A 17,289-nucleotide genomic window follows, 5' to 3' on the forward strand; every position below is an offset into this window, starting at 1 on the left:
AGCACCTACATGCAGGACTCTAATCCTCCCAACTCCAACAGGTTAAGTACTATTATTAGCCCCATTATAGGATAGGAAGCAATTTGGAAGGGACACAGATGGTGAGTGGTAGAGTCAAACCCTAACCCTTGTTGGCTTGACTCCTAGGGTGCAATCTCTTAATCACAACGGTATATTGCATCTGCTCCCTCTCTCAAAGGCCTGGGGAGGCAGAGGGGTGAATGCCCAAAAGGTGCATTGTGATCCATGAATAGGAGAGCCTCTGTTGGGGCGTCGTGAGGGGTACACCAGGCTTTCTGGGTCCCTGACGTAATTCCAACCCTAAGTAAGAAAGGAGGAAACAAGTTTCTGGATTTGGAGCGGTGTTGGGAGAACAACACTTAGTCTAGGGTGCTTTAAGAAGAGAGGGCATCTGACGGAGGCTGAGAAAAGAAAACTGAAGGTGCTTCTACGTTGCAGCAGTAGCGACACCCGCTGGGTTGTCGCGGCAGCCGGGATTTACTGAACACACGCTCTGGATTTACAGAACCCTAGGTTTTCCAGAGCCGACTGGTTACCCCAAAGGCGGCGTTCTAAGTTTCGGCCAGGGCAGACCTGGGGCGGCTTCTGTCTCCTCCACCAATGGGGATGCCACAAACCCTTCTTGAGCAGAGACTATTGGTCGGTTACGCCGGTGTGCGCACGCCGCTCCGGGGGCGGGACTTCCCTTCGGCCGGCAGGGGGCGCTCGGCTAGCCAAGAGGAGACGCTTTCATGGAGGGGGAGGAGGCCAGGGCGCGGGAGGGGGCCGCTGTGGCCCGGGACCTGCTGGCCCTGGGGTAAGGAGGGGCGGGGTATGGCTGATGGAGGGGCAGGAAGAAACAGGTTTGCCCTCAGAAATGCTTACTGACCTTCCCCGCCCCTTCTCGCTGCCTCGGCCCCGCCGCAGGTATGAGGGTTTCCCAGGGACGGCGGCGCTGGGCCCCTTGTGCCCAGACTTCAGGGCGCTGTGCGCGCGGCTGATGGCGGAGCTGGAGACTCTGGGTGCCCTGAAGAGGGAGCGAGAGGAGGGCGCGGAGGTGCTGAGCCTCAGCGATGGTAGGTGTGGAGTGGGAGGCCCGGAGGGGTGGAGCCCGCGTGCCGCCGCCGCGCCCTGACGCCTCCCGCCTCCCGCAGGCCCCAGCACCGAGGAGGAATTCCTGCGACAGTTGGCCGGCCTGCTGCGGGCGCTGCACTGCCCGGACCGCGCGCTCTGCGGCGGAGACTGCGCGACAGCGCTGCGGGAACCGGGCATATGCCTGCGCCTGCTGCGTGAGCCCGGGGCGGGCCTGGGAAGCGGAAGTGGGAGAGACTTTAGTCTCTAGGGTGGGCAGGCTCAGCACAGGGAGGTGGAACCAGGGTTCCCGAGGGGGCGTGGTCAGAATGTTAAGTCCGGCGGGCGGGGCCGAGGTGGGTGGGGTCAGGATCTTGGGGCTGGCTTAAGGGTCTGAGGTGGGCGCGGTTAAAATTTTGATGGGAGGGTCTTGAAGCTCAAGTGGGTTGGGTTAAGATGAAGCTGGACCAGTGGTACTCAAGTGGGCGGGGTCCGAAGTCAGAGTTGGGGTCTGGGTCTCGAAGTGGGTGGCGCTTATCCTGGAAATAGAGCCCAAGTTCTAGGTGGGCGGAACTAGAAATACGGTTTTGAAGCCGCTGGAGCTTTTGGACCCCGTGGGTGGGCTGGCAGCCCTCCTTAATTGCACTGCTCCCTTTCCCTACTTTTAGGCTTTCTCTGCACCGAGCTCCAGGCTGCCCGCCTCCTCCGCCTGCGTCCCCCACTGGATCCCAGTCCGGCAGCACTGTCGCCGGGTGGAAAAGAGGCAGAGGAGGGAGCTGGCATAGTCCAGGAACTCATCCTTACCCTCCAAGCCCTAGGGCTGCCCAGACCCACTCCGGGGACCCCCGCCAGCCGGCTGCTGTGGGAGTTGCATGCCAAGGTAGAGAACGGGAGTCCTCTCTGCTCCAGGGCCACCCTACCTTCCTTGTAGGGGAAGAGCCCTCTCTCTAAAAGCGGTTCTGAGAGGAGTGCCCCAGCCACTGCTTTTTTTCTAGAGCTGTGGCCACCATTCTTGATTGTGTGGCCTGGATCCTCAGGGCCAAATGGGGAACTGTAGTCCACGGAGGGTCTTTAACAGTTTCTGCCCAATCAGCCTCAGACTCCTTCTCCCATCAGATCTCAGAGCTACTGCCTTCCCTGCCTCCAGGGTCACTGCAGCCCCTCCTCAGCTACTCGCTGGACGCACCCAGATGGGTAAGACTGTGTATGGCTGTTTGCAAACAGTGTCTTCATCCAGAGATGGGAGTGAGGGGTGACTCCTGGCATGACCAAGACATTTCTCCCCAGGAAGCATTGGAGTCTCTGTGCCAAAGCCTGAGAGATCAGTACTGCTGCCGCCGCTGCCTTCTCCTCAAGCGCTTGGACCTCACAACATCTGCTTTCCACTGGAGTGATCGGGCAGAGGTGTGGGCCAAGGACCCTGGCAGGAGCAGAGAGGCCCAGTGGTGGGAGCTACAGCTACAGAGAGGAGGAATGAGGGCCAAGAATATTACCCTCTTGCAGATTCTGAGGCCCAGGGCATTGTAGAATCTTGTGAGGTTTGGGCTCTAGAATCTCAGGGCCCCCAGGGCATTCTAGAATTTCCCAGCTTTGCATTGGGAGTGTCTTCAGAGATATTTAGAAATGAGGGAAGTGAGGCCCTGAGTGGGGAAGAGATGCTTCCAAAATGAGAGATCCCACCTAGATTGCCTCTTGGGCACCTTCTCCATCTCCCCTCTCCCTACTCTCGCCACCAGGCCCAAGGGGAGGCCATGAAGGCAGTACTGATCCCAGTTCGAGAGGCTCTGACTCCGGAATCAGACATCTCCATCGCACACGTCCTGGCTGCCCGAGCTGACCTATCTCGTCTTGTCCCAGCCACGAGCAAGGCGGCCCGCCAAGGGACCTGCTGTGCCATCAACAAGGTGGGCACTTGGGAGTGGAGAGCGGGCCCAGCATCCTTGGCCTTCAAACTGTCCTTTCAACCTCTGCCCTGGCCCAACCTTGTCCTCTCCTGCCTGGGTTCCTGGTCTGTGGACTCATCACCTCTAATCCACCCTCTCCGTACGGCAGTTAGGATATTTCTAACTCAGAAATCTGACCATGTCTCTCCCTAGCTCAGAACTCTTCAGTTGCTGCCCAATGCCTTCAAAACAAAGTCCAACTGAGCCCCTGCCCACTTCTCCAGCTTTGGCTTAAAATCCTCCATCACCACCTCACCCTGTCTATTGTATTCGTTTTTAGCCATTTTTAAAGCAGAAACACCCAGTTTAAATGATTATGTATTTAGCCTTGTACCTCTCTGTTTAAATAATCTTATGTGAATGAGTATTAAGGAATACAGTCTAGCAAAGCAAAGAGTGAGGCAAGATTTAAAATATATATATATATATATATATATATATATATACACACATACATATATATATACATATATATATATATATTTGCTTTAAGGAAATATAGTAAGTAAATAATATAGGTGACGCGCAAGCGATGGATATTTAGGAAAAAAACCACTGGTTTGCTGGAAATGTTATAGAGTCCCAGCTATAAAATAGACAAAAGTTGAAGTGTCCCTGTTAATATTGGTGGGGACTTGGACCTCTGCCATCACTCTTCTAGTTCCCTCTTGCTGAGGCCTCTGGAATCCAGTTTGAAAGTTCCAGGCCTGTGTCTTCCACCAGTCCTGCATCCCCAGCCCCAACTGTACCCAGAATCAACATCTACCCTTTCTTTTTCAACCTCACGCTGTTACCTTGGCTCTCTGGCCCCCTTGTCCAAGGTATTTTCTTTTTCTGAAACTCAAGTCTAATCCACTCTTAGGTGCTCATGGGCAACGTGCCAGATCGAGGGGGTCGCCCAAATGAGCTGGAGGCTCCCATGCCCACCTGGCAAAGCAGAAGAGAGGATGGAGGCGGGAGGAAAGCAGGCCGCCAGTACTGGGGCCGCAAGAAGAAGAAGAAGTAAAGGGGGGCTGGTGGTTGAGACAGGTATCTCCTATGAGATGCTGACACCATTGATAATCTCGGGGGTGCAGTGTGAGGGCTTCTCTTGGCACCTGGCACCCAGGTCCCACATCCTGTTCCTAAGGCCCCAGATGTATTCTCCCTCATCCACCACTCAATGCAAGGACCATGGAAAATAAATTTAATTTATGACAGCTGGAGGACCTGTCTCTGTGGGGGCCAGGTCAGGGTTGCTCGGGTTTTAGGAGGGGTCGGGGATCTTTGTCCCTTCAGGCTGAACAGGCCTCTGGTACTCTGACCCCCAAAGTCCTTTGCTCTTTAGCAACACATCTTTCCCTTCTTCTGGGCATGGGAATGAGACACGCAGGCATTGGATAAACATCAGTACCCACCATGTGCCAGCCCTGTTCTAGGCACTGGGGATACTGCAATGAAAGGTGCAGATAACGTAAACCCCTGCTCTCCTGGAGCTGACGTTTCTGGTGAGGAGGGGCAGACATTCAATAAGAGAAACTGGTAAAATGTATATTTTGCCAGATGGAGAAAGGACTTTGGAGTAAAATAAAGCAGGAAGGCAGGATCAGGACCTTGGGGAGACTGCAACTTTAAGTATGGTCAGGGGAGGCCTCAGTGAGGTGACACTTGAGCTAAATCCCAAGAAGGAGTCATGTGGGCCTCTGGGGAAGTGTTCCAGGCAGAGAGAACGACCAGTGCAAAGGCCTGAGGTAGGAGTATTTTTGGCATGTTCATCAACCATCCAGGGCAGCATAGCTGGAGCAGGATTAATGAGGGGTGGAGTGGTGGGAGGTGAGGTTAAAGAGGTGACGGGTACATTGAATAGAGTGGGCCAGTGGGGACTCTGGCTTTTACCCCCAGTGAGAGGGAGCCATGTGATCTGACTCCGGTGTTCTCACAGGCTCCCCAGTTCCACCCCTTTTCTAGCCATCCCTGGAACCCGAGTTTGGACTCTGCTCACCCTCGCCCCACCCGCTCCTGACTCACTGTTAGTATAGTACATTGGTCAGGAGCTTCTGTTTTAGAGGCAGACAGAAGACCTGGGTTTGAGTCCTGCCTCCAACATTTAGGAGTTCTGTTACGTTGGGCAAGCAGCTTAACCTCACTGACTCTGAGTTTCCTCATCTGTAAAATAGAGAGTTGGTGAGATAAGGCCCAAGTCTAAATATACCTAAGAGGAGCTGCACAAGTACTAAGTACAGGAAAAAGGAATACGATTAAGTTACTCTGATGCAAAAGAAAATTACTTTCTTTCGGGGTAAGATGCTTCAAGGACGGCAGTACGAAGGAGGCGATGCCTTTGAGAGTTCTGCTGGAGACCGAATAACAGGACTTGGGACTGGTTGTTGGGGAGGGGAGTGAGGGAAGAGACCAAGGCGCCGTCTAGGAATTCAGCTTGGAGGACTGGGTGGGTGGCGAGCTGTCGTCGTCGGGAGGGGGACCTGGAAGGAGGAAGACATTGGGTGATGGGGGTTGGTGCACGATGGCCAGGAGACGTTTCATTGCCAGGAACAGTGCCTTACCTAGACTTTTGTTAAGTGGATGAAGGAACGTCCCCTGTGGACTTTTTTTTTTTTTAACCCAATCTGTGAGTCTCTACCTTTGAATAGTGGAATTTGCTCCACTGACCTTTACTGTAGCTCCTGATATATTTGGCCTTATTCTTATCATCTGATTGTTTTTTCCCCTAAAATCCTCTTCTACTAGTGGCTATCCCCTTCTCCCCCTCAACATACTGAAATTTCTATTTTTCTAACATTAACAATTAACCAGCATCTATACCCTCATACCCAAGCAGCTGAGAACTAGAGCACATTTTTACTTTCCTGTGCTTCCCCACATCTGTCTGGGTGCCTCAGGCAAGTGGGCCAGTCTCCCCTGTATCCAGCTGGGGGTAGGGAGTAGTTCCTCCTTACCATCTCTGGATCCCAGGAAGGGTGTGGGGGCTCTGTCTGGGTCCAAGCGTGGCGAAGGTGGCACCCTGTCTCAGGTTCCAAGGAGAGTGTGTAGGAGAGACTGTCCTCAGAGCCTGTGGGTGGGAGGGATGTGGGTATGATGGGAAGGGCCTCATGACCTTGGGATGAATGCCCATCCACCAAGCCCCTTCCCAGGACTGCTACACCCTGGGTCTTACCACAGCTGGCATGGGATATTGGTGTGGGTGGCACGGGGGCTCCTGGGGGGCTCACATCACCCTTGGCCCCTGGCTTCTTACACTCCGCCTTCACTCGATCTCTGCAGTGTTTGTGGCAACACAGCCCACAGTCTGGAGGAAGGCAGCAGTTAGTGGCCAAGAGTCCCAGTCTATGCCCCCGTCCTTTCAGCTTGCAGGACTTGGATGCCCTCCCCGCTCACTGATGCCCCACTCACCCCGACAGCGGTAGCCTTGCTTGGTGACACCCCAGAGCTGGCAAGAGAAAGCAGGATAGGTTACCTAGGCTGGGGGAGGGCGGGCTCTGGACAGGGTGAGGGCTGTGTGGAAGTGTGGAAACCAGGTTTTGCAAATGCTCAAGGCTAGAGGCTTACATGGGATCTGAGGATTAAAGGAATTTGGAAGTTCTCTCAAGTTTGGGGAGTCATTTAAGATATCAGAATTGGGTCAAATTTAGAATTAATAACGTGAATCGTATGGGTGGGATTGTTGTCTATTGTGTGTTCCTGCTGCGCCTCCCACCTCACACCCCCTGAGCCACAACTGTGCTGGCACATTATGAAACGTGAATTTGGGAAGTCGTCCAAGGTTTGTGAATTAGCCTTCGTTTAGAGATTGAGAGATTTGTCCATTTTCCAGAGTTTGAGGATGCTGAATTTGGAAATTATCTAGGGTGTGAATTGTCTGGAGTCTAGAGACTTGGAGATTGGTTCTGTTTGGAGGTAATCTAGTCTTGTAGATTAATCTACTCTGTAGATCAAAGAGGGTTTTAATTATTTTCCATGTCCTGGCAGTTTTCCAGGATGGAGGTCATCTGGGATTTGGGCATTAGCTAAACTTTGGAATTATCCAGGATGTAAAGACTATCCAGTGTTTAGGGTGTATATGAAATACGGGGATTATTTGAGGCTGAAGGATTTTCTGGAATGTGGCTTATCTGGGACTTGGGGACTGATTGTTCAGGGCAGGGCTGGCTTCTGAGCCTGGAAGGTGAGGAGCTGGGACACTCCAGGGAAGAGGGGCCTCAAGGATGATAGTGGGCTGAGTGCTCACGAAGCCGTTGCAGCTGTCACAGAAGGTGGGCTTGCGGAAGGTGACCTCATGGAAGGTGTGTAGGAAGGCCAGGCCCAGCTTGGAGCAGATGGCGCTGGCCCGGAGCAGGTACCCTGTCAGCTCCTCTCGGCTGAAGGAGCCACTCCTGGGGGCAGAGACCACACTTCAGCATGACCGGCCCAGACCCAAGAATCCTGGCAACCCCAATATCCTCGTCTTTGGGGACCCGGGAGTCAGAGCACTTACCCCTGGCGGGGGGGTGGGTGAAGCCCATGACAGGCGAAGGGGAAGCTGCCTGAGAGTCGCTCAAAATCCTCCTGAGAGATGGTTCCTCGACCTTCAGGGTCATAATTCTTGAACACGGACTTCGCAGGAGGATGGGAAGGGAGAATAAAACCAAATGATGAGCCCCTTGGTCTTACATGGCCTCTTGCAGGTCAGTACTGTACAGATATCTTCCTTCTTAGCCCTCAGCATGAGGCCACCGTCCTCTCCTTACCTCCACCAGCTGTTCCACATGCCGACCCAGGGTGGCCCTGTCAGGCTTGGGCGTCACGCCAGGGGCCCACTCCACCACCAGCGGTGCTTTGAAGGGGGAAGGTGGCTGGGGCAGGGACAGAGGGGCACAGTTAGTCAGGGCACAGACTTGGGCTGGTGGTCAGAGTTCAGGGGTCAGGTCTCACCAGACTCTTGGGACAGCGGGGCTCCCGGGTGTAAGAAAGCTCATAGATCTCGTCCTCCGTGTAGAAGAGATCCAGGGAAAGCTGGGGGTGGGCAGGGTGTTACAGACCCTCTGTTTCCATCCACCTACCAACAGCCCACACCCTTCCTAGACCCCCACTTTCCTCCTCTTCCCAAAGACCCTCTTCTCTGGGGACCCCTAGGATCCTCTCTCCCACTGAGACCCATTCACTCTTCATACCACCTATCCCCTAGTCCAGATGTGCCATTTTCTCATCAAGGCCTTTTTTTTTTTTTAATCCTATTTAAAATCGCAAACCCTTGCCACTTTGCATGCCTTTTTCTGCCTTAATTTTCTCTATTATACTTATAATGTAAAAGACCATATGATTTACTTATTTGCTTTGTTTTATGGACTGTCTCCACCACTAGTGTGCCTGACTCACAGTGGGTGCTCAATAAATATTTGGGCTGATGGACTTTTAGAGTCAACAGAGCATAGGGCCTTCAGCACCACTCAGGTAGGGGCAGCTTCACGGGCAGGCCCCACACTTAGAAGGGCCCCCACTTTGTTTAATGTCCTGCTGCCACCATCTTGAAATTCTTAGGAATTTGGAGTCCCAAATTTGGGCCCTGAAAAGTATGTAGCTGGTCCTGTCTTACGGTCTGAAAATCAACTTTTCAGTCTTACACCACATGGCCCTCAGAATCCCAGTCTCTCTCAATTTATAGACCCTTAGAATATATGTATATATATACACACATATATATATAATATATAACACATATTACAGATATATATATTATATATGTTTTATATATATATATATATATATATATATATATCTCCAGAACCCCACATTCTTGTCTTAACTCGTAGTGTGGTGGTGCATATATGTTAGCACACAGACTCTGAAGCTAGCCTGCCTGGGTTCAGATGCAGGTTTTACTGCCGTGGAACATTGAACAAGTGACCTCACCTCTGTGGGCCTCAGTTTTCCAATCTGTAGAATGGGCATAAGGGTTCCCACTTTGGGGTTGTGAGGATGGAGTGATGCTCTGTAGAGAGTGTTTAAAACATGATGCCTGCCACAGAATAAATGATCAGTAACTGCACTAGCTTTTTGCTTAGATTCTGGGATATATTAAAGCTTGAAATTTTGGGTTAGTGACATGAGAAGCTCAGAACCTTGGAATTCAGAAGTGTGAAAGCCCAACACAATTCGGAGCTCAGATCAAAGGATACTTGAGTTGCTAGGGGAATTGGGGGGAAATGCATCATTTATTAATATATAAAGCTCACTGTGTTCCAGATACTATTTTAAGTACTTTATGTGAATTATATTATTGATTCTTCTCAACCACTCTCTGAAGTGGGTCCTATTATTATTCTCATTTTGCAGATAAGGAAACTGAGGCCAAGGGGTTAAGTGACTTGCCCAAGGCCACATGGCTAGGAAAAAACCCCAGAATCTCTGGTTTCAAAGCCCACGTATCCCAGCGCTCTTCTCTCCTGGTCCTGCAGCCCCTCCTCCAGCCCAGACCCTCCATCGCAGCACCCAGGCTCAGCCTCTGGGAGCCCAGCCGGGCATCTGCTCACCGTGAGTAGATGCAGCAGGTCCTCATTGGCGCTGCAGGGGGGGTTCTGCTTCTGGAGGGCTGCCAGTTCCTGCAGCCGCAGGTAGAGGCTGTTGAGCTTGGGAAGGTGTAGGCGGCCATCGGACAACCTGTAAGGCTGTGCCTCGTGCAGGGACACCAGGTCCTTGAGGTGCACACCCAGTACAGGCAGCCGGAAGCCTGTGCAGCCAGCCCACGTGCGGCGGTAAGAGGCATAGTTGTTGTGGGCAGCGAGGAGCTCAGTCAGCTCCAGTAGGGCCTGTGTGGGAGGCCATGTTATGGGGGGACATGTTACCAGGAAAACAGGTTCTGTTCCCTTAGCCCCCTGCCGGGCCGTATCCTAGCAGCCTCTTGCATGGGCTGCTGAATCCCAGGGGCACAGTGCCACTTTGGATATTTCCCCAAGCTCCTCTGTGTCCCATAGTGGCTTCAGCATCCCCCCAAACTGCTCTTCCTCTTGGGTCCCCAGGCTAGAGTGATTTTTCCAAAACCCAAATCTGATTATGGGTGCTGCCCTCATTCCCAAACACTCCCCAGCTCCCCATTGCCCTCTGCATAAAGCCCAGACAGCCTAGTTCAACTTGCAAGGCTCCCTGGGATCTGCCGCTGGCATCTGCTGCCTGGTCTCCTGCCACATCCTGACCTCAGCCACACACCAGACTCATGAATGACTTGCTCTCCCCAGGCATTCCCAGGACATCCCCACCCCATGCTCCTCCTGTGGCGGCTCAAATGTTAGCATTCTTGGAAGTGTTGCTTTACTCCCCACCTGGACTGCAAGTTCTCTGCTAGCATCTCTCTCATTTGTTTCCCTTCAGTCCTGCTCAGGACCAGACACACAGAGAAGAAGAAGGTCGGCATGAGGGGTGGGCTGAAGGAGAAAGCATGGCAGAGGAGGGAAGAGCCTCGGGGTCTGTTGGATTTGGAGGACCGAGGTCTCCAGGTCCTCCAAAGGCAGGGATGGAAGGGGTTGGGGAAAAGTATGTGTGCAGGGTCAGGATAGCTGACCGGTGGAAGTTTGGGGAGAGTAGTGGGACTTCACCTTGGTGCTGTCAGGGCTCAGGTGGGCGTGGGAGTCCTTGAGCCTGGAGATGGCACTATGACACAGGCCCCCTGTGACTGCCATCAGTGTGTTGAAATTCTGCAGCTGGTGGAGCCTCTAGAAGGAAGGGCGATGCAGAGGTGGTGGGTATCACATGGAGCACAGGCAAGTTGGGGATTCAGATGACAGCATCCCAGTTGAAAGTATCCCAGATGAGTTGGGGTCTCAGGCATGTGTGGGTGTGGGCCAGTGTAGACATCAGACAGGTGAGATGTGTCAGGCAGGGGTGAGCCACAAGCAGATATGTAGGCATTACACAGAGGTCAGGCAGGTGATAGACTAGTGTAAGGTCAAAAAAAAAATAGGGGAGTCAGACAAGTATGGGGCGTTGGATAGGTTTCGGGACGAGACAGGTGTGTGTCAGGCAGGTGTGGGGGACTCAGATTCCAGGGTGTCAGGCCACTGGGGGTCCTACTGCTCTGAGAGTCAGACAGATGAAGGGAAACCAGAAGGCCGAGCTCTGGATAGGAGTTAGGAACAGAAGTGTCTTGCCCACCCCTTTTCCAAATTTGAAGGACACAGGGCGCTGGGGTGTAAAAGTGGAGCCAGGGAGGAGTGGAAGTTGCTCAGGCCAAGGAGACGCCGGCAGACGCTGGAACCGCAGGTCTAAGGAGCTGGTAGGGGAAGCCAGGCGGTGGGAGGTGCCAGAGGAAGGGCGTGGTCTGCGAGGAAGTACTCGAAGGGGCGTGGCCACGCTGAGGGAAGAAGGGCTTCCCTTTTCTCCAGAAGGGAGACAAGTGCGGGGTTGGGATGAAGCCACTGTCCGGAAGGGACGGTTGGGGCCCAGGGGTGGAGGATGACGTAAAGGTGAGGGGCATGAAAGAGATGCTTTCATTGCTCGGGGGACAGAATATTCGGGTTTAGGGCTTGGGAGACTGGGCCAGAGGGAACGTCGTCAACCGCCTCGTCCAGGACCAAGGGGTGGGTCCCGGGCGGGTTCTAAGCGGTGATATCAAGGCCAAGGAAGAAGGGCCATCCTGTCCTCGTTGAAGAACTACAGACTGAAGTCTGGGGTAGGGCGTGCAGGGTAGGGCGTGATGGGCGCCCCCCCCCCCCAGGATGCACAGCTTGAGGCTGGGGGTGGGCGAGCGCCCAGAAAGCAAGCAGAAAAGCGGGCGGCCTCACCTGTGCCACGTGGATGAACTTGTCAAGCACTTGTGCGCGCTGTGCAGGGCCTGGACGGCTCAGCACCATGACCTGCACCCAGCGGGACACGCTGTTGCTGAGGCCTACGGATCCCTCTAGGGCCAGGCAGCCCCTCACGGAGCCTTGCAAAACGTAGTCCCGCAGGTCCTGGGGCTGGAGGTGAGGACAACATCAGGGCAGGCAGTGGCACTCAGGCCCTGCCCCTCACAAGCCCATTCTTCTAGCAGTCACTACCTCTGATGTCCTCGCCTGTGTCACATGTCCCTCACATCACCACGGCCCTCTCCCATCCAAGAAGAAATGTTTAAATAAAGCCAGGCAGTCTTCTGAGCCCTTTATCATATTAATTTACTCCTCAATACTATATTATTCCCACTTTAGAGATGAGGTCATTGAGGCACAGAGAGAATAAATAATTTGCCAACAGGCGTGAGTCAGGGTGGGAAGCCGGTCTATTGCTCTTAACGGTATACCTGAATGGCATTCCCTGAGTGGCACAGGGAAGGATGCGAAGAGGACATGGAAGCAATTTCTATTTGTTCTGCTCAACAGGTCAACATTCCCTACCCACATCCACTGCACTGTGTGTGTGAGTGTGTATACACACAATCAGGAAATTTTCACCTTAAGAACCACATCCCATCATGGTGATCACTTTGTAAAGTGTATAAATGTCTAATCACTATGTTGTACACCTGAAACTAACGTATATCAACTGTAATTGAAAAAATTTTAAAAACAAAAGTATAAAACAAAACAAAACAAAATCTCCACCTTCCCTTGAAATGATGATGACAATAGTTAACACATATATAGGTTGAAGCATATGAGATTACCATTTGGGTAGGTAAAATATGGCAAAATAATGGCAATTTCAAATGGTTCTACCAAGTAACATTTACTCTGGACCAGTCACTGGTCCTATTTTGAGCACTTACTATGTTCCAGGCATTGTGACATACCGTGGTACCTCGGTTTTAGAACATTTCAGAACTCCAACGGTCTTCCGGAACAGATTATGTTCGAAAACCGAGATACCACTGTATTAATTTAATTCTCCCAACCATCCAATCAAGTATTATGACCTCCATTTTACAAATAAGAAAACGGGGTCCCAGAGAGGTTAAGCAACTAGTTCAGTTACACAGATAAGAAGGGGCTGATGGATTTGAACCCGGAAGCTCTGTGCTCAGCCAGCTTAACTCATTTTCCTGGACCTTCTAGCACCCAAATGTGAGAGTTTGAGATCCCTGCCTGAAGCCCATGCAGGAGTCCCTCTCAGTCTTGCCTGGCCCCAGCCAGGCCCCAGCTTCGCCCAGACCCTCACTGGAGAGAGAGAGGTCCTCACCGTGATAGCTTGGAAGGACCGGAACTCCAGGTAAGTGAGGTGCTGAGCCAGCTCCCCCGCCTCCAGGTGGTCGAAAAGCAAGGACACTTTGCACTTTTTGCCCAGGCCTGGGCTGCTCATGGAGGGCGGGGGGCCAGGGCCACCTGGGCTCAGACTAGAAGCAAAGAGGGGCAGGGTATTGAGGGTGCTCAGGATGGAAGACGTTGGGGGGTGGAGGGAAATGGCAGAGTGGGAGTGGGGAATGAAGGGGGAAGGGCTGACTCACAGGTTGGAGGAACCTCCCAGGCTCCTCTGGGCCGAGTTGCCCTCCTGCTTCACCTTGTCCCAGAAACGACCTATAACCTCTTCTAACTGGGGATCCTGGTGCACCATCTCAGGGTGTTGGGTCAGCCAGTATCTGAGGGTGGTTTAGAGATGGATGAGGCTGAGAGTTGGGGTGAGGGTGGGGAAGGTCTCTAAAAGGGGTTTCTTGGTCTGAGGAATCTCTAGGTGCTGGGCTGGGGGATCGTAGAAGGTCAGGGTTCAGAGAGGCACCAGGTTGGTGTGATCTCTGGGATTAGCACTGGAGGCGTCTTAACACAGGCTGGTGGATCCATGGGGAGTAGACTGGGAGGATCTCTTGGAAATGGAATTGCTGGGCAGCAGGATAGTGGGGGGAGGTCTCAGGAACTAACCTGGGGACCTCTGGGGGTGAGATGTCTTAGGAGGTCCTAGAAGCTAGGTACATGGGAGGTGGGGGTTTGGGGATCAGAACTGCAGGTATGGGCACCAGTTGGGAGAGGATCTGTAGGGGGTGGCCGGGGGTGTCTAAGAGGTGAGAGTTCTAAGGAGCAGAACTGGGAGGGTGTTAGGGACCAAACCAAAGTGGGATTTGGAAGAAGGTTGGGTGGGTCTGTGGGGAGCTGCACTGGGGAGTCTCTGGGAGGTGTTTTAGGGGGGCATCTTGGGTCATGTGAATAGCCCTACCTGACCAGGTGACAGATCTGCAGCCGCCTCAGCTCCTGCGTGTTTCCTGTGGCTTCCTGGTACTTGAGTTCTGGTTAAGGCTCTGATATCCAGCATCCCAAACCTGCCTGCTCACCTTGTCCCCATGTCTCAGACTCTCATGTCTCTGCCCTCTGCCCTCCAACCACTGCTCATGGCCCTGGGAGGATATAAGGTCAGCAGACGGGCAGCAAGGTGGGCGGAAGGCAGCACCCAGCTGTGCATGGCCAATACCATGTTGAGAATGTGATCCCCGCGGCGCAGGCTGCCAGCCGAGTCTGGAGGTGAGAGAAGGGGACTCTGTTAGAATGTCCCCTGGGCAATGGGCTGCATAGTCTCCAGAGCCAGTTGCACCATCTGGTTCAAACCCCAATTCTACTTTTGACTCCTCGTATGAACTTGGGCAAGCAACTTGGCCTCCTTGTGCCTCAGTTTCCTGGTCTGTACCGTGCAGAAACCAGCACAGTGCCTGGCAGGTCAGGTTGAAGATGGAAATATCATCAGATCTCCTCCCACTCCGCATCTCAGGAAAGAGAAACACAGGGGTCTCTCTTAGCTCTAATGTAGTGATTGAAATTCATTCCCCACACCCTATTTTATACCCTCTAAAACAGGCCTAGAGAAAGGTGAGTGCTTGGCCCAACCTTAGGATTGGGGAGGCTGGCCAGAGAGGAGGACACTCACCGAAGGACTGAATGCATTTCTCCAGAAGCTCATCTTCACTGCAGCCACCCTCGTTCAGCATGTCCAGAGCCATAGAAGCCATGACCTTGCTGATTTCCCGGGGGGTGGGGCATGTCTTGTGGCGGCGGGCCTGTCGGGGCCGGCCCCGCCCTCCTGTCTTCCCCTGGCATTCCTGGTGGGACTTCCTGTGGGCACACACACCCCCACCCAGGGACTCATGAGAGCCCCTTCTTCAAGCAGCCCCCAGAATCCTTCTTGACCCCAAAGCCCCAAGGCATTATGAGAGAAGCTTCCTAAGGACAAAGCCCCAAGGTCACTCCCTGGAACCTCCCATGGAATCATGGAAGAAAAACCCAGGAGTATTCCAGATCATGGGAGTCTTCTTCTATAGATAAACTCCAAGAGTTACTCCTGCCTCCTTCAGGGAATTGGGAAAAGACTCTCAAGACTACTCTGAATCTCCCCAGAGAATCATGGGAAATGACCCCAGGACTACAGAGGACCCTCCAGGGACTCATAAAAACTTTCTACTCCAGAAAGTTGTGGGCATTGCCCACAAATTTCCCTTGGATGTACAGTCCCAAGACATCATGGGAGAGACTTCCTCTTGGCAGACCCCTGGGATTACTCCTCATCTCGGCAGAGAATCATTAGCGAAGGACCCAGAATCATTCCTGTCCTCCCCAGGGGGAATCATGAGAGATTCTGCCTTCAGGAAGACTCCTCAGAATTCCCCTTTGTTCTCCAACGCATGCACCACGTCTCTCCCCAGCCCTCAAGAGAACAGCAGACTCCTGAGATTCCACCTCTCCCTCCTGCCCCACGTTGACCCCTCCCCCAAGCCAGCCCTTTTGCAGGACCTGAGTCTTAGCCTCCCACCTTAGTCCCTAGATTTGGAGCCCAGAGAGATGTGGGTGCAACACGGCCTCACCAGGGCTCTTCAGAACTGGGAGGGGTCCCTGGGGATGAGGCAGCTTCAAGGGAAGTTTAAAAATAACCCTTACTCTGCCTCGTGCCTCCCCAAAACTCATGTTCAAGCTGGGGAAAGGGGGTAATGGCGAGACAGGGATGGTGCAGGAAGGAGGGAGAAAATTCCAAGCAGAATAACCCTGGCTTCCACAAATCAGACAAATGGGGTTGGAGAAATGTATACTGGCTGTGTGACTGTGTTACTCACTTCATATCTCTGGGCCTCAGTTTCCTCATATGAAAAACGAGAGTCATCTTTGGACATCGCCCAGGAATCTATTATGAACTTTCAATGCCTTGATCTTCAAAAGTGCTAAGTAAGGGACTTAGTTGGCTCAGGCTGTTAAGTGGCCAGAGATGGGAAAGTTGAATTTTCCCATCTCCCAGAGAGAGAAAGTAATGGAGCAGACTGAAGCCAGGCCGGGGGAATGGGGGTGAAACCAGAAATCAGGAGACCCTCAGAATAAGAGCACTGCCATGTTCCTGGGGGATCAGTATTGAAAGTTGTTTAGCAACAGTGGATACTTATTCTGTCCCGAATATGTCCTGGGTAGAGGGTTAGATCAGTGACTCTCAAAGTATGATCCCCAACCAATACCAACAGCATCACCTGGGAACTTGACTTTAATACAAGTTCTCAGGCCCAACCTCAGACCTGAAGAATCAGTAACGTTGGGGGTGAGCCCAGCAAGCTGTGTTTTACAAGCCCTCCAGGTGGTTCTGATGTGTACACAAGCTCAAGAACCACTGGTCTAGACTGTCTCACTGAGGACTTACATGCCTCTCTGAGAAGGGACTATGATTATTCTATTGACGGAAGAAGAACCTGAGGCAAAGAGCAGTTAGGTGGCTTACCTAAGGTCAGACAGCCAGAAAATGAGGGAGCCAGGTCTCCACCACTAAACTGCTGGAAACTATGGGGAGGGGACCCCTTTCCATCAGAGACATGCTGGAGGAGACTGGGGGAGCCCCGCAGGCTAGGGACCCAGGCACCATCACCCCTGTGAGGACAGGAGGTCCCATTTGCCCAAGTGATAGAAGCCCATTCCAGAACCTACCTGCTGGCACAGCCAGGCGATAGGCCCTTTCCTGCAAACCGTCTGCCCCCTGGAGCCGCAAGAAGTGGTTTAAGAGGCAGGGGAGCCGCCTTGGGGTGGGGGCAGTGAGCAACTGTGATGGGGAATCAGGAAGACCCCAGGGAGGACAAAGCACCCAGCCTAGGGAGCTAGGATGGGGGTAGGGTGGGGGAGAAGGGGATTCAGAGCCGCTCCAACTCCAGAGAGTGAGGACAGGACACAGGCGCTCATACAAACAGCCCCAGCCTCGCCGGCTCTGGATTCGCTGAAGCATCTTTCCACCTGGCGCCCCCTGCTCCGGGCCCTGCTGCCAGAGGAGCCCCACACCCTACCCGCCTACTTAGTGCCTCCCAACACTCCACGCAGCTTGAGGCCCAAGGGTTTGGGGCGCTCCGGTCTCTTTGGGGAGGGTCCTCTCACCTCTTGCTGTCTTTCCTGTTCAT

At 53.1% G+C, this 17,289-nt stretch overlaps 2 protein-coding genes across 4 annotated transcripts; one reads left to right on the forward strand and one right to left on the reverse strand.

Annotated features, from left to right (window-relative positions):
• Positions 1-713: 713 nt before the first annotated feature.
• FAM98C (family with sequence similarity 98 member C) lies at positions 714-12,114 on the forward strand. 3 transcript variants are annotated; one of them, XR_013992230.1, is made up of 9 exons: positions 716-817; positions 928-1,076; positions 1,155-1,289; positions 1,740-1,951; positions 2,188-2,265; positions 2,359-2,475; positions 2,808-2,975; positions 9,324-9,521; positions 10,356-11,790. XR_013992230.1 is itself a non-coding variant. In XM_081032962.1 (8 exons), the coding sequence occupies exons 1-8, from the start codon at positions 753-755 to the stop codon at positions 4,018-4,020; spliced, it is 1,068 nt and encodes a 355-aa protein (XP_080889088.1). In that variant the 5' UTR covers positions 714-752; the 3' UTR covers positions 4,021-4,213. The 3 variants fall into 3 exon arrangements, 2 of the variants coding, with proteins under 2 accessions (XP_080889088.1, XP_080889089.1); XM_081032962.1 differs by lacking the exons at positions 9,324-9,521; positions 10,356-11,790 and adding an exon at positions 3,877-4,213 and having other exon boundaries at positions 714-817; XM_081032963.1 differs by having other exon boundaries at positions 9,324-12,114.
• Positions 4,184-17,289, reverse strand: RASGRP4 (RAS guanyl releasing protein 4; the record flags this gene model as incomplete). The annotated part of the gene is made up of 17 exons (XM_081032961.1): positions 4,184-5,476; positions 5,951-6,063; positions 6,169-6,300; positions 6,405-6,441; positions 7,240-7,384; positions 7,486-7,604; positions 7,739-7,843; positions 7,923-8,003; positions 9,521-9,796; positions 10,580-10,696; positions 11,765-11,938; positions 13,134-13,287; positions 13,399-13,530; positions 14,100-14,169; positions 14,267-14,395; positions 14,802-14,986; positions 17,267-17,289. 17 exons carry the CDS (start codon positions 17,287-17,289, stop codon positions 5,426-5,428), a joined length of 2,043 nt encoding a protein of 680 aa, XP_080889087.1. The 3' UTR covers positions 4,184-5,425.

Source organism: Rhinolophus hipposideros (genome assembly GCF_964194185.1).
Source record: "Rhinolophus hipposideros genome assembly, chromosome: 21".
Taxonomy (NCBI): Eukaryota; Metazoa; Chordata; class Mammalia; order Chiroptera; family Rhinolophidae; genus Rhinolophus; species Rhinolophus hipposideros.

Excerpts from the sequence above, each read along its gene's own strand:
- FAM98C (XM_081032962.1), top strand. The coding sequence starts at position 753 with ATGGAGGGGGAGGAGGCCAGGGCGCGGGAGGGGGCCGCTGTGGCCCGG. Across the intron at positions 818-927 it reads CGGGACCTGCTGGCCCTGGG|GTATGAGGGTTTCCCAGGGA; the intron begins GTAAGGAGGGGC and ends GCCCCGCCGCAG. Across the intron at positions 1,077-1,154 it reads GGTGCTGAGCCTCAGCGATG|GCCCCAGCACCGAGGAGGAA; the intron begins GTAGGTGTGGAG and ends CGCCTCCCGCAG.